Consider the following 17184-nt stretch of genomic DNA (forward strand, 5'->3'; position numbering starts at 1 on the left):
GACTGCTTCCCAACTATGTACTTTATAATAGTTCTTTACCATAATTCATTATTATGAAAAATAATATAATTATATACAGAGTTTTAGTTTAGAATAACAGAAAAATTACAGAGACAGACAGTGGTGATGGTTGTACAACAATGTGAACATACTTAATGCCAATGAACTGTATACTTAAAAATGGTTAAAATGATAAATATTATGTATATTTTACCACAATAAAAATTAATTTAAAAATAACAGTACACTATAAATGCTCCTGTCAAATAGTTTGAGCTCTTAAATTATTTTTCCAAAAAGACTATTAGTTTTAAGATTCATGTTACACATTTTTCACTCTCTGCCCAAAACAGCTAATCTATAATCACATCAAAAACTTGTATACTAATTTCTCCAAAGTTCAACCAATAGCATTTTATCAGTTTCATTTATTTATGCTTGTTTAGCAGACCCAGGGATATATCTCAAGGTTATTTTTTTTCATTCACTCAACAAACATGGATATTTCTCATGTGAAGTGGAATGACTCTTCAATGTTTTACTTGTTTCCCCTTGAATAAATTGCTAATCAAACCTTTGATCATTTGTACAGTCTTCATAAATTGAAGTCAGTTCCTTACATTGTCTAATAAGAAGCTTTTCTCTGCATACATGGAAACAAATTCTTTTCAACTCCAGAGTGTCAAGTTATTTTATATAGTAGACAATAGCTTTTTTCCTTTTTCTTTTAATAGTTAAAAAGTTATTCAAATTGGGATGAACATACTATCTTATTTTCTTCCAGTTACTTTTGTTTGTTTTGTTCTGATGTATTCGTGTATGTGGGATTTCTTTATTATATTTCATTCTCAATCATATGGGATTATGGGTGATTCCCCTTCCCCATTTCCATATGAATTTATTCAAATATAATGCATTATATAGAGAACATAAAGAAAGAAGCAATTTCACAATAAGAAAGTAACTCTTAAATCAGGGTATCTCAGAATTGGCACTATTGATATTTGGGGCCAGATAACTTTGTTATGGGGGCTGTCCAGTGCATTGTAGAATGTTCAGCAGCAACACGGATCTCTACCCACTAGATGCCAGCAGCAACCCCCTCCAGCTGTGACAACAAAAATTGTCCTGAGACATTGCCAAATGTCCTCTGGAGGGCAAAATTGGCCCCAGTTGAAAACTACTGAGTAAAATGAAAACTTTTCAGATAAAACTAAGTCTCAAAGACACAGACATCAAAATATACAAGAACAATTCACAAATGATAATACATACTTGAAATCCTTTATTTAAAAAAAAAAGGGGTCATATTTTTACCGTGTTGGTCTCAAAGATTGTGATGTTAGACCATGTTGTACCGATTATAGCCTGAATAAGAATGTTAGTATAAATAGGACAGAGTTCTTAGCTATAAAATTATGTTCACAGTATAGTCAATACTTAGTAGTTAATTAAGCAAAAATCGTATTTTAGTTTATTCCACTAAGCCCTTTGTGAAATAAGGAATCTGGCCTACAAAGAGAGGTCTGGCCTTTGTCCCTACTCTTGGGAGGTAATTCTTTTTTTTTTTCATGTTTTCATCTTAAATTTTTTTTGGCTGCATCGCATGGCAAGTGGGATCTTAGTTCCCCGACCAGGGATCGAACCCATGCCCCCTGAAATGGAAGGCAGAGTCTTAGCCACTGGATTGCTGGGAAAGTCCTGGGAGGTAATTCTAAAACCTTGGAATTTCCTATTCATGGTAGACCCCTGAGACCACAGCTGATAGTTTATGCTCACAAGATGACTCAGAATGGGACTGACCACACTTGATAGTCTTAGTAGTGTTTAAGACCACCTGTAGAGACTGAGTTCAACTACGTGGGCAATATTTCATACATATTGTTACATGTTCATTCTGGGAGGCTAATGTGTCCTAGGGACAAGGAAATCCTGAATTTGGAACCCTTTGAAACTCCACTCTGTTCTCTCTTCCTATGGCTGGTTCTAACTTGTATTCCTGCCTTGTAATAAATGTGACTCTGAGTATAACTGATTTCAGCGAGTTCTTTAAGTTTTTCTAGTAAATTCTCGAATCTGAGGGTAGTTTAGGGAAACCCCAGAAACTACAGTTGGTGTCAGAAGTCTTGTGCAGACTTGGCAGTCTGGCAAACTGTGCCCTTAACCTCACAGTTTGCCTAATTCTGGGTAACCATATAAGTGAAAATTAATGAACTGGTATTTTCTATTCTGTCTAATTTAGCCATTTCACAAAACTGTTCAAGATGTTTTTAAATAAAATGGTGGTACTGGTTTATAAGAGTTGTTTGCAGGAGATTCTAAAGGTGTTTATCAGAAGATTTAATTTAAGAAATAAAACATACCTGGTATATATTGAAATCTGCAAGTCTAACCACAACAGAACTAGACATTAACTTAACTTTGGATTGTTGAGGTAACACTGTAGGCGTTTTGGAAGTCCCTTTCAGAGTTGAGTCTTTCTCTGTGGGAAACAAAAATTCCTTTTAATTTATAGTAAAATTATTTTTACCAGTCACTCTTTTATTACTAAGACAGCTACTAGAAATATAGATGAACCCTAATTTCTCAAACAAGGTAACATATGTGGAAATACTTTATATATAAACTGATATAAGAACATAAGTTATTATGATGATTACTCTTTTATTTTGTGATAATTATTCTTTAAATGGGAATCATACTTATATCACATTGAAGAAACTCTCATACAATAACTTTTGGGTGGAATTCGTGTTAAAAAGAGAAATCACCTGTCATTTAAGAGTCTGAATTATTCTACATGGGTATTACTTTTATTAGTAATATTAATTTAAAAAGTGCTTTGATCTATAAGCCTATGATCCGAATGAGGTACAGGCTTTTTAGACATTAATTAAACACCATATTTATTTACAGAAAATATCATATGGGGAACACACACACACATTCACACACATAACACACCCAATTAATATTAGGGGAATGACATAATGTTGTTAGAGGTAAAATACCTGTTTGTGTGTGCTGGGGAGAGGCATGTGTTGGGGATTTAGGAGGTGAACCTACATCATGATCCTTTACAGCCTGTTTAAGCATTTCAACGTTGCACTCAAATTCATGTAACAACTCGTTGGCCCAACCATTTTTTATTTTCGTTGCATCACTAAAATACATCCAATGATTACAACTATCTCCTGTAAAATGAATAACAAGTATTTCACTGAAAAATGCACACTTTTCATTTACTCCATTATAGCAGAGCTTCTAATGATAAATATTCATTTTCTCAAGGGATTCTTTAATCTTCCAATAAATTTGAAGATTTCACCTACCACAGACATTAATCTTCCTAGAAAATATGAGTAAAACATTTAGAATGGAGGGAAAGAGTGTCAAAAGCAAATAACCTGGGAGGGTTTCTGTTTAGAACCCATCTTAGGTAGAACATCACTCGAAGTTTCAATAAGAAGCAGCAATGCTGGTCAACCTTCACTGAATGCTCAACCCCTGGCATGCCTCCATTGAATAGAATCCCAGTAAATACCATACAGGAAAAGGTCTCTTCATCAGAGATTTGTTGTAAAGTGAGTAACTGCAGCCATATATATATATATATATATATATATATATATACACACACACACACACACACACACATATATGTATGTATATGTGTATATATATCACATATAGGATTTTTGGAGGAAAAATTTTAAATCAGGATTATTAGGTTTATCTGTAGCAATTAAGAAAAGGAGTATCTACATAAAAGGTTTAAGAAAATAAAACCTACTTTATGACTAAAAGTTTTACCTTCTAAATAGGAATGATTTCTAAGGTACAAATTATTTTCAGTATATGTAAGTCACTTATGAATCAGGAGGTCAGACTGTAAGACAAAGCCCTTCAAACAAAACTCTAAACAAATAGTACAACCTTTAAATTCTACCAGGTACTGACACAGAAATGACAAACACTGAGAAATTGAAATTTGTGAAGAGAAAAATTTTATCATATTTTAAAAGTTCTAGAAAACTCATTATAGTTATTTGTTTTTTCTTATTTGTATGAATTAAAAAATAAAAAGACACATATCACCAAAATGCAGAGATGGGTATAAAGTCCAATTACTTAATTTGGCCATAAACATCCATATTTTTGTTTTTATTATTTTGGGGGGAAAGTGCCTATCAATATGTGATTATTAAAGAACCTATTAACTCTTAACTATAGATGAAATTTACAAAATACAAAAAAGTTTTTAAAAAAAGGTTCCTGGAATCCTACAATTGAACTAAAATCACTGTTATCCTTTTGCTTTATTTTCTTTTTTGATTTTTGAATATATATAATTAAAAAGTTCAAAACATTAATAACTTGCTTTTGTCATAATTAACAAAATAGCACAAATATATGTCTTCTATATTCTAATTTTTTAACGTTTTAAATCAGTTTACAATATTTTCAATTTCTAACAATTATATTTACTAATAATCTATATAAACCTCAACATAAGATGCATGAATATTTTCCATGGCAATTATATTTTCTTGGTAAGATACTGCCGGGGGGGGGAATAATAAATGCCTTGATCTCTTTTCTCCTTAAAAAATTAAAACAAAATAATAAAATAACAACAAAACAAAATAAATTGGCTATATAATTTAAAAGCAAGATTTACATCTTTTAAATAAACTGTTATACAAACCTGCTTTGTGATAAGGATAATAATCTATAGTTAGCTGTGTAAAAGACAGTTGCATAGCCCCTCCAGTAATACGTCTGTTTGACTCTGGGAAAAGAAAAAGATGAAATTGAAAGAGAGACAGAGAAAGAAGTATTAAGCAAATATAAGAAACATTTCATTTACCATACCTGCAGTCCAAGCAGTGATAACTGTCTCTCTGTTACCAAGGTTAATACAATAAGGATTTTAAGAAATGCAATTCAGGGATTTCCCTGGTGGTCCAGTGGTTAAGAATCCGCCCTGCAATGCAGGGGACGCCGGTTCGATCCCTGGTCCGGGAACTATGTTCCCACATGTTGCAGGGCAACTAAGCCCTCACGCCACAACTAGAGAGCCTGCATGCCACAACTACAGAGCCCACGTGCTCTGGAGCCTGCATGCCACAACTAGAGAGAAGCCTGTGCACCACAATGAAAGATCCTGCGTGCCACACCAAGTCCCAATGCAGACAATAAATAAATATTTTTTTTAAAAGGAAGAAATGCAATTCAACCTAGTAAGTATTTATTGAGCCCCTATCCCCTGCAAGGTACTAAGCTAAAAGGTGAGGATACAAGAATAGCAGAACTTTTATATTTACAGATCTAACCATATGCCAAACATTGTTTTATATTTTTTAAGTGTACTTATTCATTTGCTCTTCATGGCAACCCTATGAAATAGATACCATTAATATTATGCCTATTTTCTAGATAAGAAAATTAAGTAAATAGGCCAAGGTCATACAATCAGTTGGTGTAAGGCTGGTTTTGAAACCAGGAAATCCTAACCACTGCCTTATATCATCCTGCCTCTTGTTGAAGAAGCAATTGAATCTACTAGGTTAGGTAAGTTTTCTAAAGTCACATAGTTATGTTAAGATTGGAAGTATCTAAAAAAAAATATTTTTTTCCATTTCAAATGTTCTAATTCTGTAAATATTTATTGATATAATCCACGTAAAAAAAGCTCTTGGGGTTCTTAATAGTTTTTGAGAGCGTAAAGTGGTCCTGAGACTAAAAAGCTTGAGAATTACTAAGCCAGGCTTATCAGAAAAACTTAAGATTGCTAGTTTTTTACTGCCATTTAATTATGGATATATTATAATAGAGCAAAAGCATGGATCCTCGCTCTTAGAATAAGCTTCTGTCATCTAGTTGGGCAGAAGCTTAGATAATTTCTTAGATATGGTATTTGGAATAGAATCTATGCTTTTAGAATCTATCAGACAAAAAATAAAACAACCTCCCCAAAACACCCTTAAGTAAATGTAGTTGGTCTTATTTAAATGCCACTGAATAGAATGTGTCATTAATGTTTGCCCCTTTGTTTAAAATGTGATTCTTCAAAATAAAATTTAGAGATCACGTCTCTCACATTTTTGAAATAAATGCTATTTGGCAGGGCTTCCATTTGTCCTAGTCTTTCTATTGCTTTTTGGGATGTCAAAACACCCTTAAACAGCTCTTTAGGGTTAGAAGTTCTCTTTTTTTGGCACTTTGCCTTCCCTTCTAATGCTACTAAAGGTTGGATCATTAGAAAGTTGACCGATAGATATATTCCACCCAAGGTTATCACCTCAAGGTGAGGCTATGAAACTCCTTATATGGATAGCCATATTCCTTCTACCTGAAAATAAAGCTTTAGAAAAATAAAACTTTAGGGCTCTGTACAACAAGGTTTGTACCACTTATTATATTCCAAGTAATTTTCTAGATGCTTTACAAATGTTGACCCATTTAAATCTTGTAACAATCTTATGAAGGGCCAATGAAATTGAAGAACATAGAGGTTAAGTTACTCATTCAAGGTCACACAGCTGTTGCATGGTAGAGAGTCCAGACAATCTGACTTCAGACATGTGTCATTAACCAGGATAGTATGCTGAAATAGTCCTTTAATTGGGGATAATTTTAAAAATAATATTTCAAATTAAGAGTTCCTTGATTTTTGTGGACATAATCTTAATTAAATTTACTTGTGCTTTGGACAAATACGCTTATGCTTATAAAACTTCTGAGAAGAGATTCAGGAGCAACTGAAGGCACAGTGGATAGAAGTTGCAAAGATTTGGAGTTGCCAGAAATCTAGTTATGCTGCTCAAACTCTGCCAGTAAAATACCCAAGAATGGCAGAAGTATGAGAACCCTGGTTCTCTGGTACTAGTGACAAATACCTTTGAAATTTCATGCTTTCTTTTGTAAATGTTCTTGAATTCTGCAAACTATAATACTATATTTTAATACAAAAATCATGTTTTAAATGACTCCTCATTGAAAATAAATGATGCTCCAAGAAGAAAAAAAAAAAAAAGATTGGAATTATCTAGAACTCAGTTTCTGTTTTGTTATGTCTGTTCGTTTATTTTGTTTTTTAGATTCCACATATAAGTGAAATCATACAGTATTTGTCAATAGGTGATTGCCAGAGGGCAGGGGGATAGAGGAAGAAGAAAAATAGTTGAGGGAGATTAAGTGGTACAAACTTCCAGTTGTGAAATAAATGAGTCATGGGTATGAAATGTACAGTGTGGGGAATATAGTCAATAATTACATAGTATCTTTGTATGGGGACAGATCATAACTAGACTTATCACGGTGATCATTTTGAAATGTACAGAGATAACGAATCACTATGTTGTGTAATAGGAACTAACATAGTGCTGTAGGTGAACTAAACTTCAAAAGCAAACAAACTCATAGAAAAAGAGACCAGATTTGTGGTTACAAGAGGCAAGGGGTGGGGGAAGGGAGAATGCGATGAAGGCAGTCAAAAGGTACAAACTTTCAGTTATAAGATAAATAAGTACTAGGAATATAATGTACAACATGATAAATGTAATTAACACTGCCGTATGTTGTACATGGAAGTTAAGAGAATAAATCCTAAGAGTTCTCATACAAGGAAAATTTATTTTTAATTTCTTTAATTTTGTATCTATGTGAGATGATGATGGTCACTAAACTTACTGTGATAATCATTTCATGATGTATGTAAGTCAAATCATTATGCTGTCTGCCTTAAACTTATACAGTGCTGTATGTCAATTATATCTCAATAAAACTAGAAGAAAAAATAAAAATAAAAAATAAAAAGGTAAAAAAGAAATCCGAAGTAGATGAAAAGCCAGTGTAACTCCAACAGAAAAATCAAACATTAAAACAACATAGACAAATCAAATACAAATTAGTATAGAGCTATGTACACACTCTCTATATTAATTTGTTAACTGCAATTTATCTCAACTGGCAGAATTTCTAGTACAGATCTATAATCCCTTATTTAAAACCCTTGGGGCCAAATGTTTCAGAATTCAGAACTGTTTTAGATCTTATTAAAGTAATGTACGTACATCTGTGTATACATACATATATATGTATGTATAAAAACACAACACTGCCAGCAGGTTCTGAGGCAGCACTAAGTAACAAAAGATAGTAATTCTGCAGCAAAACTCAAGTATTTACACTAAGTGGGTATAAGAAAGATGATAAATAGCAACGTGCTCATTTAGATGAAGTTTTGCCAGCAAATGAATTCTTTACAACCTTATGAAAAAGCATTTCAGACCCTTCCGGATTTTAGAATAGCAGAGAACTGATTATAGATCTTTAAGATGAGGAAGCTATTTTGGTGGAGGGGTTTTCTCCTTAAATAACATCATTTAGCTTATTCTATGAGGGAATATAGAGGGAGGAATATAAAAGAGCTGAGAAAACACTTTTCTGGTTTTTTGCTGATCACTTAACCTTGACCCCTCATTTTGTTATTTTGGTTTAACTTTTTTGATTTTCCTTTCAAATCACTAAAGCAGAAGATGCCAACTACAAGCCAAATGACACAAAGGTAGACAAACAAAAGACAGCAAATCTCTCTCCAAACTCCAAATCTTCCTTACCTTTTCTGCTCCACCCTTTTATTTGGTCACTGATATCTGGCTGCCCTTTCTGAGAAGGCAAGGTAACTTCTATTGCTAAGTATAGGAGCAACAGAAGTTACAGGAGTTGGTCTCAATATTCACTCTCTCAGCTTTAAAAATTCAGAGCAACAACTTTCATAGACATAGATTCTGATTCAGGTCTGAGGCTCCAGGTTGGATGTCTCCATTTAAAAAAGATTCTCAGCTTGATTCTCATGCTCACCAAGGTGTGAGAAACACTGTCCTAGAGGCAGGACTACCTGACGAATCCTTCCAACACTTATGGGCCAGAGACACTCTCTGGAGGAGAAAAAGAAATGCCCAGCACCTAGAGTATGGAACCACAGATTTTCAAAGTGACCAAGAGCAGCTCGCTGTTAACCCCATTACCTGTATTTACTAAATAGGGAAAAATAAGAGAAGCAAAAGCTAAAAGGAAAGAAAAAACCTTCTTAACTGGGATTTAGCTTTCTGACCAAATTTAGGGAGGATCTGGAGTAAGGAGACACAAGAAATGTTAAACAGCCACATAGTTGTGTTTATATGCACATAGGGTCAGAAAAATGTAGATAAACCATCATGCTGAAAATACATGTGCATTGCTTTTTGGCCTTTTGGCTAAGATCAAGTGAAAATACATGTGCAAATAATTATGAATTGAGTATGGACTAAAATTTAATTTACAGACAATTTCAAAATTATGAAAAAGTTAATTCAAAGGCAAGTCTAATTTTTCATCAACCTCTCAGGATGTCAGTCGTGGAAAAAAAAAAACGAATTTTACCATTAGCATTGACAGCTAACAATTAATTATGCTGAGGTACTAACTATTAAAGCAAAATAAAATTTTATACCAATATACAATGCTTAAAATTACACCTATCATCTACATACCTCAATGAATGATAAAATTATGACTAGTTATCTTAAGAGTACAGACTACATATTGCAGATGACAAACAATCCAGATGTGTAGTAAGTTCTAGAAAAACCAAAAATAGTTTCAAATAGCAGCTTTTATTATTTATTACCTTTCTCTTTAGCATGAATATCATCACATATGTGTAGATCTAGATGAGAAATCACTAAATGATGGGAGGTTTCTTTAACATCAAAGTCACTGAATAGTTTCACAATTGCATCATTTAGATCAGGAGCATTTGAAGTCTGTGGTGTCTTCACTTGCTGGGCAGATGGGGCTACTGTAGAGCTCTAAAAGATTCAAAACTGCCTTAGCACTGCAAGTTAAATATTTGACATTCCCCACTCAAAAAAACTTAAATATTTTTAGTAATAAAGTCATAAAAAATAAGCAAATACATTTTCTTTTGTATCAGTAACTCAGTTTCCTAAAATATTTTCTGAATTATGTAGGAATAAAACTAAAACCTAAAAACTGGAGAACTGTAAATAATTTGAATATAAACCCAATACGTTTTAATAAATATTTGAATAGCTATATTTATAGCCCTTCCTGTTTTAGAAAATATATTTTTAACTATTAAAGGAAGCTTATTTAAATATTATTAGTTTTATATATTGAAAAAGAAAACAAATGTGAGCCCTGTATACATCAGCTATATACACTATTGTATGTCCTGTAGAAATAAATCATTACTTTGTAAAAGCACTTGTGATATTATTTAGTACTATACGTGCTCTCATGCCTCTTAAGAGGTGTGGTATGTCCTCTGAACTTGGATATCTGAAGAAGCCAGAAAGCAGAAAAGATTTATAACAGATTGTGAATTCACATTCTTTTCTCCCCAAAGAGAAAAAACAGAATACTGTTGAAGTATAAAGGCATCTGTGAACCTCCAACAGCCTAAAATAACTCTGCATACATAAGAATACTGTGAGATGATATGTACATGTTAGCCATAGAACTATACATGAAACTCTGGTAACAATTAACAAAATGAAGACAAGATTTTTTATTAAAAATATTTTAAAATTTTCTAATTAAGAACAGTTCATTAAAAGTATAGTTATTTACAGAAAATTAAACTACTATATACATATAGCTTGTACACAATATACATATTCTTTTTTTGTTTTGCCGTACGCGGGCCTCTCACTGTTGTGGGCTCTCCCGTTGCAGAGCACAGGCTCCGGACGCGCAGGCTCAGAGGCCATGGCTCACGGGCCTAGCCGCTCCGCGGCATGTGGGATCTTCCCAGACCGGGGCGCGAACCCGTGTCCACTGCATCGGCAGGCAGACTCTCAACCACTGCGCCACCAGGGAAGCCCATATATTCTTAATAGTAAGAACTATGGTCATACTGTAAAAGAATTTCAAAGTGTACTCGGTAAATGAGAATCTATCAATGAAAATGATCGGGGCCCACAGTATTTAAAGAAAAGCAAAGATGAAATATAGTTGTGAAGGCTTAAATTCTAGGGGCTCAAGTAAGCTTTTTTACCAATTAACTGTTAAACTGATTTCCATCAGAAAAATCACTTTTTCTTATGTTTTCCCCCATCTACTTTCAAAGCCTTCCAGACTATTATTTATGTCTATGATGGTACTCTTTTGAAAGAAAACACTCTCCTGTATTTCTTTAATCATGTATCCTCTTTTTCATCAAGACAAATACTGATACAAATAAAAACATAAGCATTAATCTCCCTACAAACACTCTTCTTCATACTGAGGTAGATTTAGGTTTTTGGATGCCATTTGTGGGGGGAAAAGTGGGCCACTATAAACTCTTTTGCCTCATGAATAATCTTAAAAAACTCTTAATTTTCAAGTTTGTAGAGCTCTCAAGTTATAAAGTTGAGCAAAGGAAAACTGTCACCTACTTCACTCTCTAATGCACTCTCTTGGTACCTCAAGTGATCAGGACATTCTGTATGATAACTAAAGTAGTGACGTGACAACTACTACCCAAGAAAGAAACTCCACAGTAATGTGAATGGTTAAGTACATCTACTATAAAATATTATGGTGTGACAAAAAATACTAATTACAAATACTAATGACATGGAAGAAAACTCTAGCCATTTGCTACTACATCCTTACTAAAACTAGGAAAAAATGCAGATGCTTAGACAAAAAATCTGTAAGGAAATACCTCAAAATGCTAACACTGGTTTTGTTATGGTGGTAGGATTACAGAATTTTGTCCTTGTTCCTAGTTTCCTAATCTGTATCTTTATCTAGCTTCCTAATCTACATTCTATTTTATATAAACATATCCACATATTGCACAAGGAAGAGCTACAGTAACATCAACACTTTGTCTATTGGTCTTTAATTTCAATTACCATCTCTGTTAATGACATCCTAAGCTACATAAATCCATATTGCAAGCCTTAACAGACTAGTGTTTATGTTTATGACGGTAATATTGTAAAATATTATCTCCCGTACTTCTTTAATTATTTTTCCCACTCCAAAATGGAACTCATTATTACCTTTTCTCAGCCTTACCTCCCCTAATCAAACCTGCTTCCTTCTGCATTTACTCTATTGGCTAATGGAATTACCAATTATTTGAAAAGTTCTCAATTCTTCTCTCTTCTTTATCCTCAACTGGTGAAAGACTCAGATGTCTTTCCCCAATTTGGCTTGTTTTTTCTTCTTTCAAACCATTACCAGAGGTCCAAGTCCACCCCTCCCCCAGAATCGCAATCTTCCTACTCTTCAGTCTACCCTCTATAATACCACCATGTCATACTTGACTTTTGTTTCCTATTTAAAAACTTCCATTGGCTTCTGCATGCCTATAGGAAAAGTAAACATATAATGCTCATCATGTCTAGTTGCCACTTACTTCTGCTTAAACTCAGGCTACCTGCCTAGGAAAACTCTATTCTACACTATGGTCCAGTATTCTGTTCATCAAACTTTTAAAATTAGGTTCCCTTGAAGAATTATGAAGACATCTTATTGGATAAATATTAATTATTGGTAGAATGATACAGGGTTCACCATCAATTCTCTGTTTTTATCGTTTAAAGCTCTGGGAAACTTTGTTCACATAAATAAGTAGATTAGAATGAAATGGATTTTGTTTTAGCAATGTGACACGATTCTTTGAACTCTTTCAAGTTACATGCCAGGATTCACAAAGTGATCTATTGTAAAAAATTATTTTTAATAGTCTAGCAGCTGACATTTACTAAACTTCCTTCAAATGTGTTGAAAGCAAAGAAGTGGGAATCACCTAATTTTTAGTCTGTCATGGGTCATTCACTTCCAACATGGACAGCAATATTTCAAATTGCCTGTCTTATTTTCCAGAGGTTTTTGAGTCAAAACCCTCCCTTCCCAACCCCCCACCCCCAACAAATCCATCAGAGTAAGAATGAGGATGAGTAAGAAGAATGCCTTTCATTTGTAAAGTAGGATACTAGGATACGAGTAATTATGGAAAGGGAGAACCAGTCTGACAACTTAACACACGAACATTCTCAGTAGCCCAAATTTAAGAAGCGTACACATCAAAATGGAAGATGTGAAACAATTTCTTTAAAGCTTGGAAAGTTGTCATATATTCACAAGGCATGTGCACCTCACTCTCAAAAACAATGCTCTAGGAACACCAAACCCCTTATTTTTATCAGAAAATACCATGCTCCTTAACACCATCATACTTTTGCAGATTCTATTTCCTCATCCAAAATACCCTTTCCCTCACCTGAAAACTTCTACTCATTTTTAAGACTTAACTTCATTATCCTCTTTGTGAAACCTTTCCAAACTCCACAAGCAGTTGATTAAAACTTCTCTGTGCTTCTATAATCTCCTCATCCCCATTTTTAATTCTGCACTCTAGCATATACATTGAACTGCAACGATTTGTTTTATATTTGATTCCCCATTACACTGAGATCCTTGAGGGCAGGATCAGACAATATTTATTTTTACATCCACAGCATATAGCCCTGCACCTTATGACAAAGCAGACAGGCAGTAAACAATGCCAATTTGATAGTAACAGGAAAGCCCATGCACCAGCCAGATCACCAAGTTATATATCTAAGATGTAATTACTCTGTTTCTAATGAAATAATTCATAGAAGTATGATTTCACAATATCCTTTAAGTCTTTATTGGATAGATATAAAAAGTCAATCATACTTATAAAATTATCAAAAGACGCTACACATTGGGATTTTCAATGTCCCTTCTACAAAAATCTTCATGTCAAATTCTCAGAATTTACTACTAGGAAAGATTAGAAAATCTTTTTCTTTTAAGAAAAAACTAGTAATGCGTCTGATTTTAAGAAAGTGATCAATAAATAGCTTCCCCCACTTTCGTCCCAGCCATCAGACAATTCTAACAGTTTTGTGTTCAACTTCAGCAATTCCCTAGGGCTTTAGTTTCCTATTTTAATATTAATCTTTACATTCTTTCCCTTGACTATAACTACCCAGGTTTTTACCTTTTGCACTTACTTTAGTAATTTTTAAATTGTATTTTTTTAACTTCCTGAAAAGAAGTATTTATAACATCAAAATACTTTTATGTTATCAGTAACTCTGATGCCAAGCACAGACCTCCAAACAAGATAAGCACTATATAGACAGAAATACATTTAATATATGCTTTTGTATAGATACCATGTAGGTAAAATTAATATAATAAGATATATAAGAAGATTCTTGGACTCAAAGTATTATAATCTATTTTGCATAAAGAAAACAACCAACCATTCTGATTTTTAAACCATTTACATATAAACTGAAGTGTTTTTCCTATTAACATATAATAGCATACCTGTGTAGGTTCAGGAGCCATACTCTTCCTTTGTTCTGTTGATTTTTCTATTGCTTCACTAAGAGATTTTGCATACTGTACCATAGCCTTCAACTGGGAATCCGTTAAAACCCATAATAAGTCATCCAGCATTAGAACTAACTTTGTTGCAATGACATTGCAGTCCTTCAACTGTCAGGAAAAAAATGATTCATAAAATTAAGACAAGAAATAAAACTTATAATGCACTTGTATCTTTTAAAAGTTTTAAATTTTTCAATGGTTTAAATATGAATCCTTCCTTATTCACCAAATATTTATTGAGTTCCTATAATATGGAAGGAATATCTCCTAGTATTGGAGATACAGTGGTAAAAAAGACTGACAGATTCCTGTACTTTAACAGGAACAAGTTATATAGGTACAAGTATTTATATAATTTAATTTTTCATTTATAGCTAATAAATCATATAATTACCTATGTTAATTCAACCCCAGTTGACCCTTGAACAATGCGGGGGTTAATGCATATAACTTATAGTCGGCCCTCTGTATCCAAGGTTCCTCCATATCCAAGGTTCCTCCACATCCACAGATTCAGGCAACCTCAGACCACGTAGTACTGTACTATTTACTATTGAAAAATATCCACATATAAGTGGAACCATGCAGTTCAAAACTGTGTTGTTCAAGGGTCAACTGTAATTCTAGTAGAAAAACGGGAATTAAAATTAATTAAAGGGACTTCCCTGGTGGTCCAGTGGTAAAGAACCTGCCTTACAATGCAGGGGACGCTGGTTCGATCCCTGGGCGGGGAACTAAGATCCTACACGCGTGGGGCAACTAAGCCCATGCACCACAACTACCGGGCTCGCACGCCTCAACTAGAGCCCACGTGCCGCAAACTACAGAGCCCACGTGCTCTGGAACCCACAGGTCACAAATACAGAGCCCACGCACCCTGGAGCCTGCGCGCCACAACTAGAGAAGAGAAAACCCGCACGTCACAACTAGAGAGAAGCCCGTGCGCCACAACGAAAGATCCCATATGCCTCAACTAAGACCTGATGCAGCCAAAAATAAATAAATCTTAAAAAAAAAAATTTAATTAAAGACTGAAATGCTATTTTAACCATATTTCACATTTTAGAATATCTGTATTGTCATACTCTGAAAAATTCTTTTCAATTTAATTTAGTACAGTGATTTGTGTCTGGTACTAGAAAACATATTGTTGAGATTTTAATTGAGCCAAGTTTTTTAAAAAGTCATTACTCCTCCTCATTAAATTTCATCACAATCCACAGTGGACTCTCAAATACTGACATCCTTAAGTAGCTATCGTCCCTATTTATCTAAATTACCAGTCATATCTTAACCTTCTAAAACTAGTTGTTTTGGTTACTAATAGTGAAGACTTTACCGTTTACCCACTCCTGAGCAAGATTCAATAAGGAGAAATAAAATTATAAAACAGTTCATGTTCAATAAATATTTGGTAACTGAGAAATCTATTCAGTTTATCAAAAATAAAAATCTGCAGGCTTCCCTGGTGGCACAGTGGTTAAGAAACTGCCTGCCAATGCAGGGGACATGGGTTCGAGCCCTGGTCTGGGAAGATCCCATATGCCACGGAGCAATTAAGCCCGTGCACCACAACTACTGAGCCTGTGCTCTAGAGCCTGTGCTCTAGAGCCCGTGCTCCGCAACAAGAGAAGCCACCGCAATAAGGAAGCCTGTGCACCGCAACGAAGAGTAGCCCCCACTCGCGGCAACTGGAGAAAGCCCACATGCAGCAATGAAGACCCAACGCAGCCAAAAATAAATAAATTAAATAAATTAATTTTTAAAAAAGACCCTATTTCCAAATAAAGTCACATTAAAAAAATCTAAATATTAAACTTAGAAACCTAAAAAATGTTATCATTACACTAGATTTCTTCAAATATTGCTTGAGGCACTATAGTTCCTTTTATTTTGCACTGTTTTAATATGCCAATATTTCAGCTAAAAAATAATTTTAAATTTCTCATCAATTCTAATAGTTACCACATAAATCATAAAGGTAACCCTGTTGACTTACTCTTCTTTTAAGTGTGACTCTGATTTTTGATTGGTTGGTTATTAATCGAACAGGAGCACACATAATTTCAAGATGTGAGCTTTGGGTAGCATCTGCCTCTATTCGAATCATCTGCCAATTTATTTCCTTAAAGGTCAAAACCTAAAGAGAATATAGAGATTAGCTTCACTTGCACAAAATAGAATAAGAAAAATGTAGATTTGTAAAAACAAAATTATTATAAAAATGTATCTCTTCACTAATTTTCATATGACATTCTAGATCTATTCACTATGCTTTAATTTTTTTTAATTGTAGAATTCCAAATTCAGTAACACATCTTCATAATTATATTCATCATCTGTAAAGCTGTTAACAGTTTTATTCTAAGTAATTTAATTTTAATATAAAGCACAAAGAACACTTGAATTATGTAACCAAGAAGACTTTTAAAAACATATTTTAGTTATGTATGTTTAAAATTCAATTCTGAGAAGCTAAGAAGTTAAAATAGGACTCATTAACTCTGTAAGTTGAAATATTACAGTAAAAACATTAAAATATGCACATTATATAATTAAATGATTAAAAGCAGTACAGAGAAAAGTATAGTTAAAGGGCAAAAGTAAATCTAGTAGTATGTGAATATAAGCAACCATAAAAAGTAATTATTTTAAATATACTTAAAAAAAAATTATTTATTAAAAAAATTAAAAAAAAAATTTTTTTTACATTTTTATTGGAGAGAGTGGTATGGACTTATATAT

At 33.5% G+C, this 17184-nt stretch overlaps 1 protein-coding gene across 1 annotated transcript in view; it reads right to left on the reverse strand.

Moving 5' to 3' along the window:
- The window catches only part of BLTP3B (bridge-like lipid transfer protein family member 3B), a gene marked incomplete at its 5' end in the record, with an annotated part of 94392 nt that overhangs the window by 33533 nt on the left and 43675 nt on the right, over positions 1-17184 (reverse strand). Inside the window, 6 exon segments of the mRNA XM_079714798.1 lie at positions 2364-2482; positions 3012-3194; positions 4709-4792; positions 9677-9857; positions 14377-14547; positions 16439-16579. Coding sequence (XP_079570924.1) covers positions 2364-2482; positions 3012-3194; positions 4709-4792; positions 9677-9857; positions 14377-14547; positions 16439-16579 — 879 coding nt within the window.

This window comes from Hyperoodon ampullatus (assembly GCF_949752795.1).
Source record: "Hyperoodon ampullatus genome assembly, chromosome: 11".
NCBI classification, from domain to species: domain Eukaryota; kingdom Metazoa; phylum Chordata; class Mammalia; order Artiodactyla; family Ziphiidae; genus Hyperoodon; species Hyperoodon ampullatus.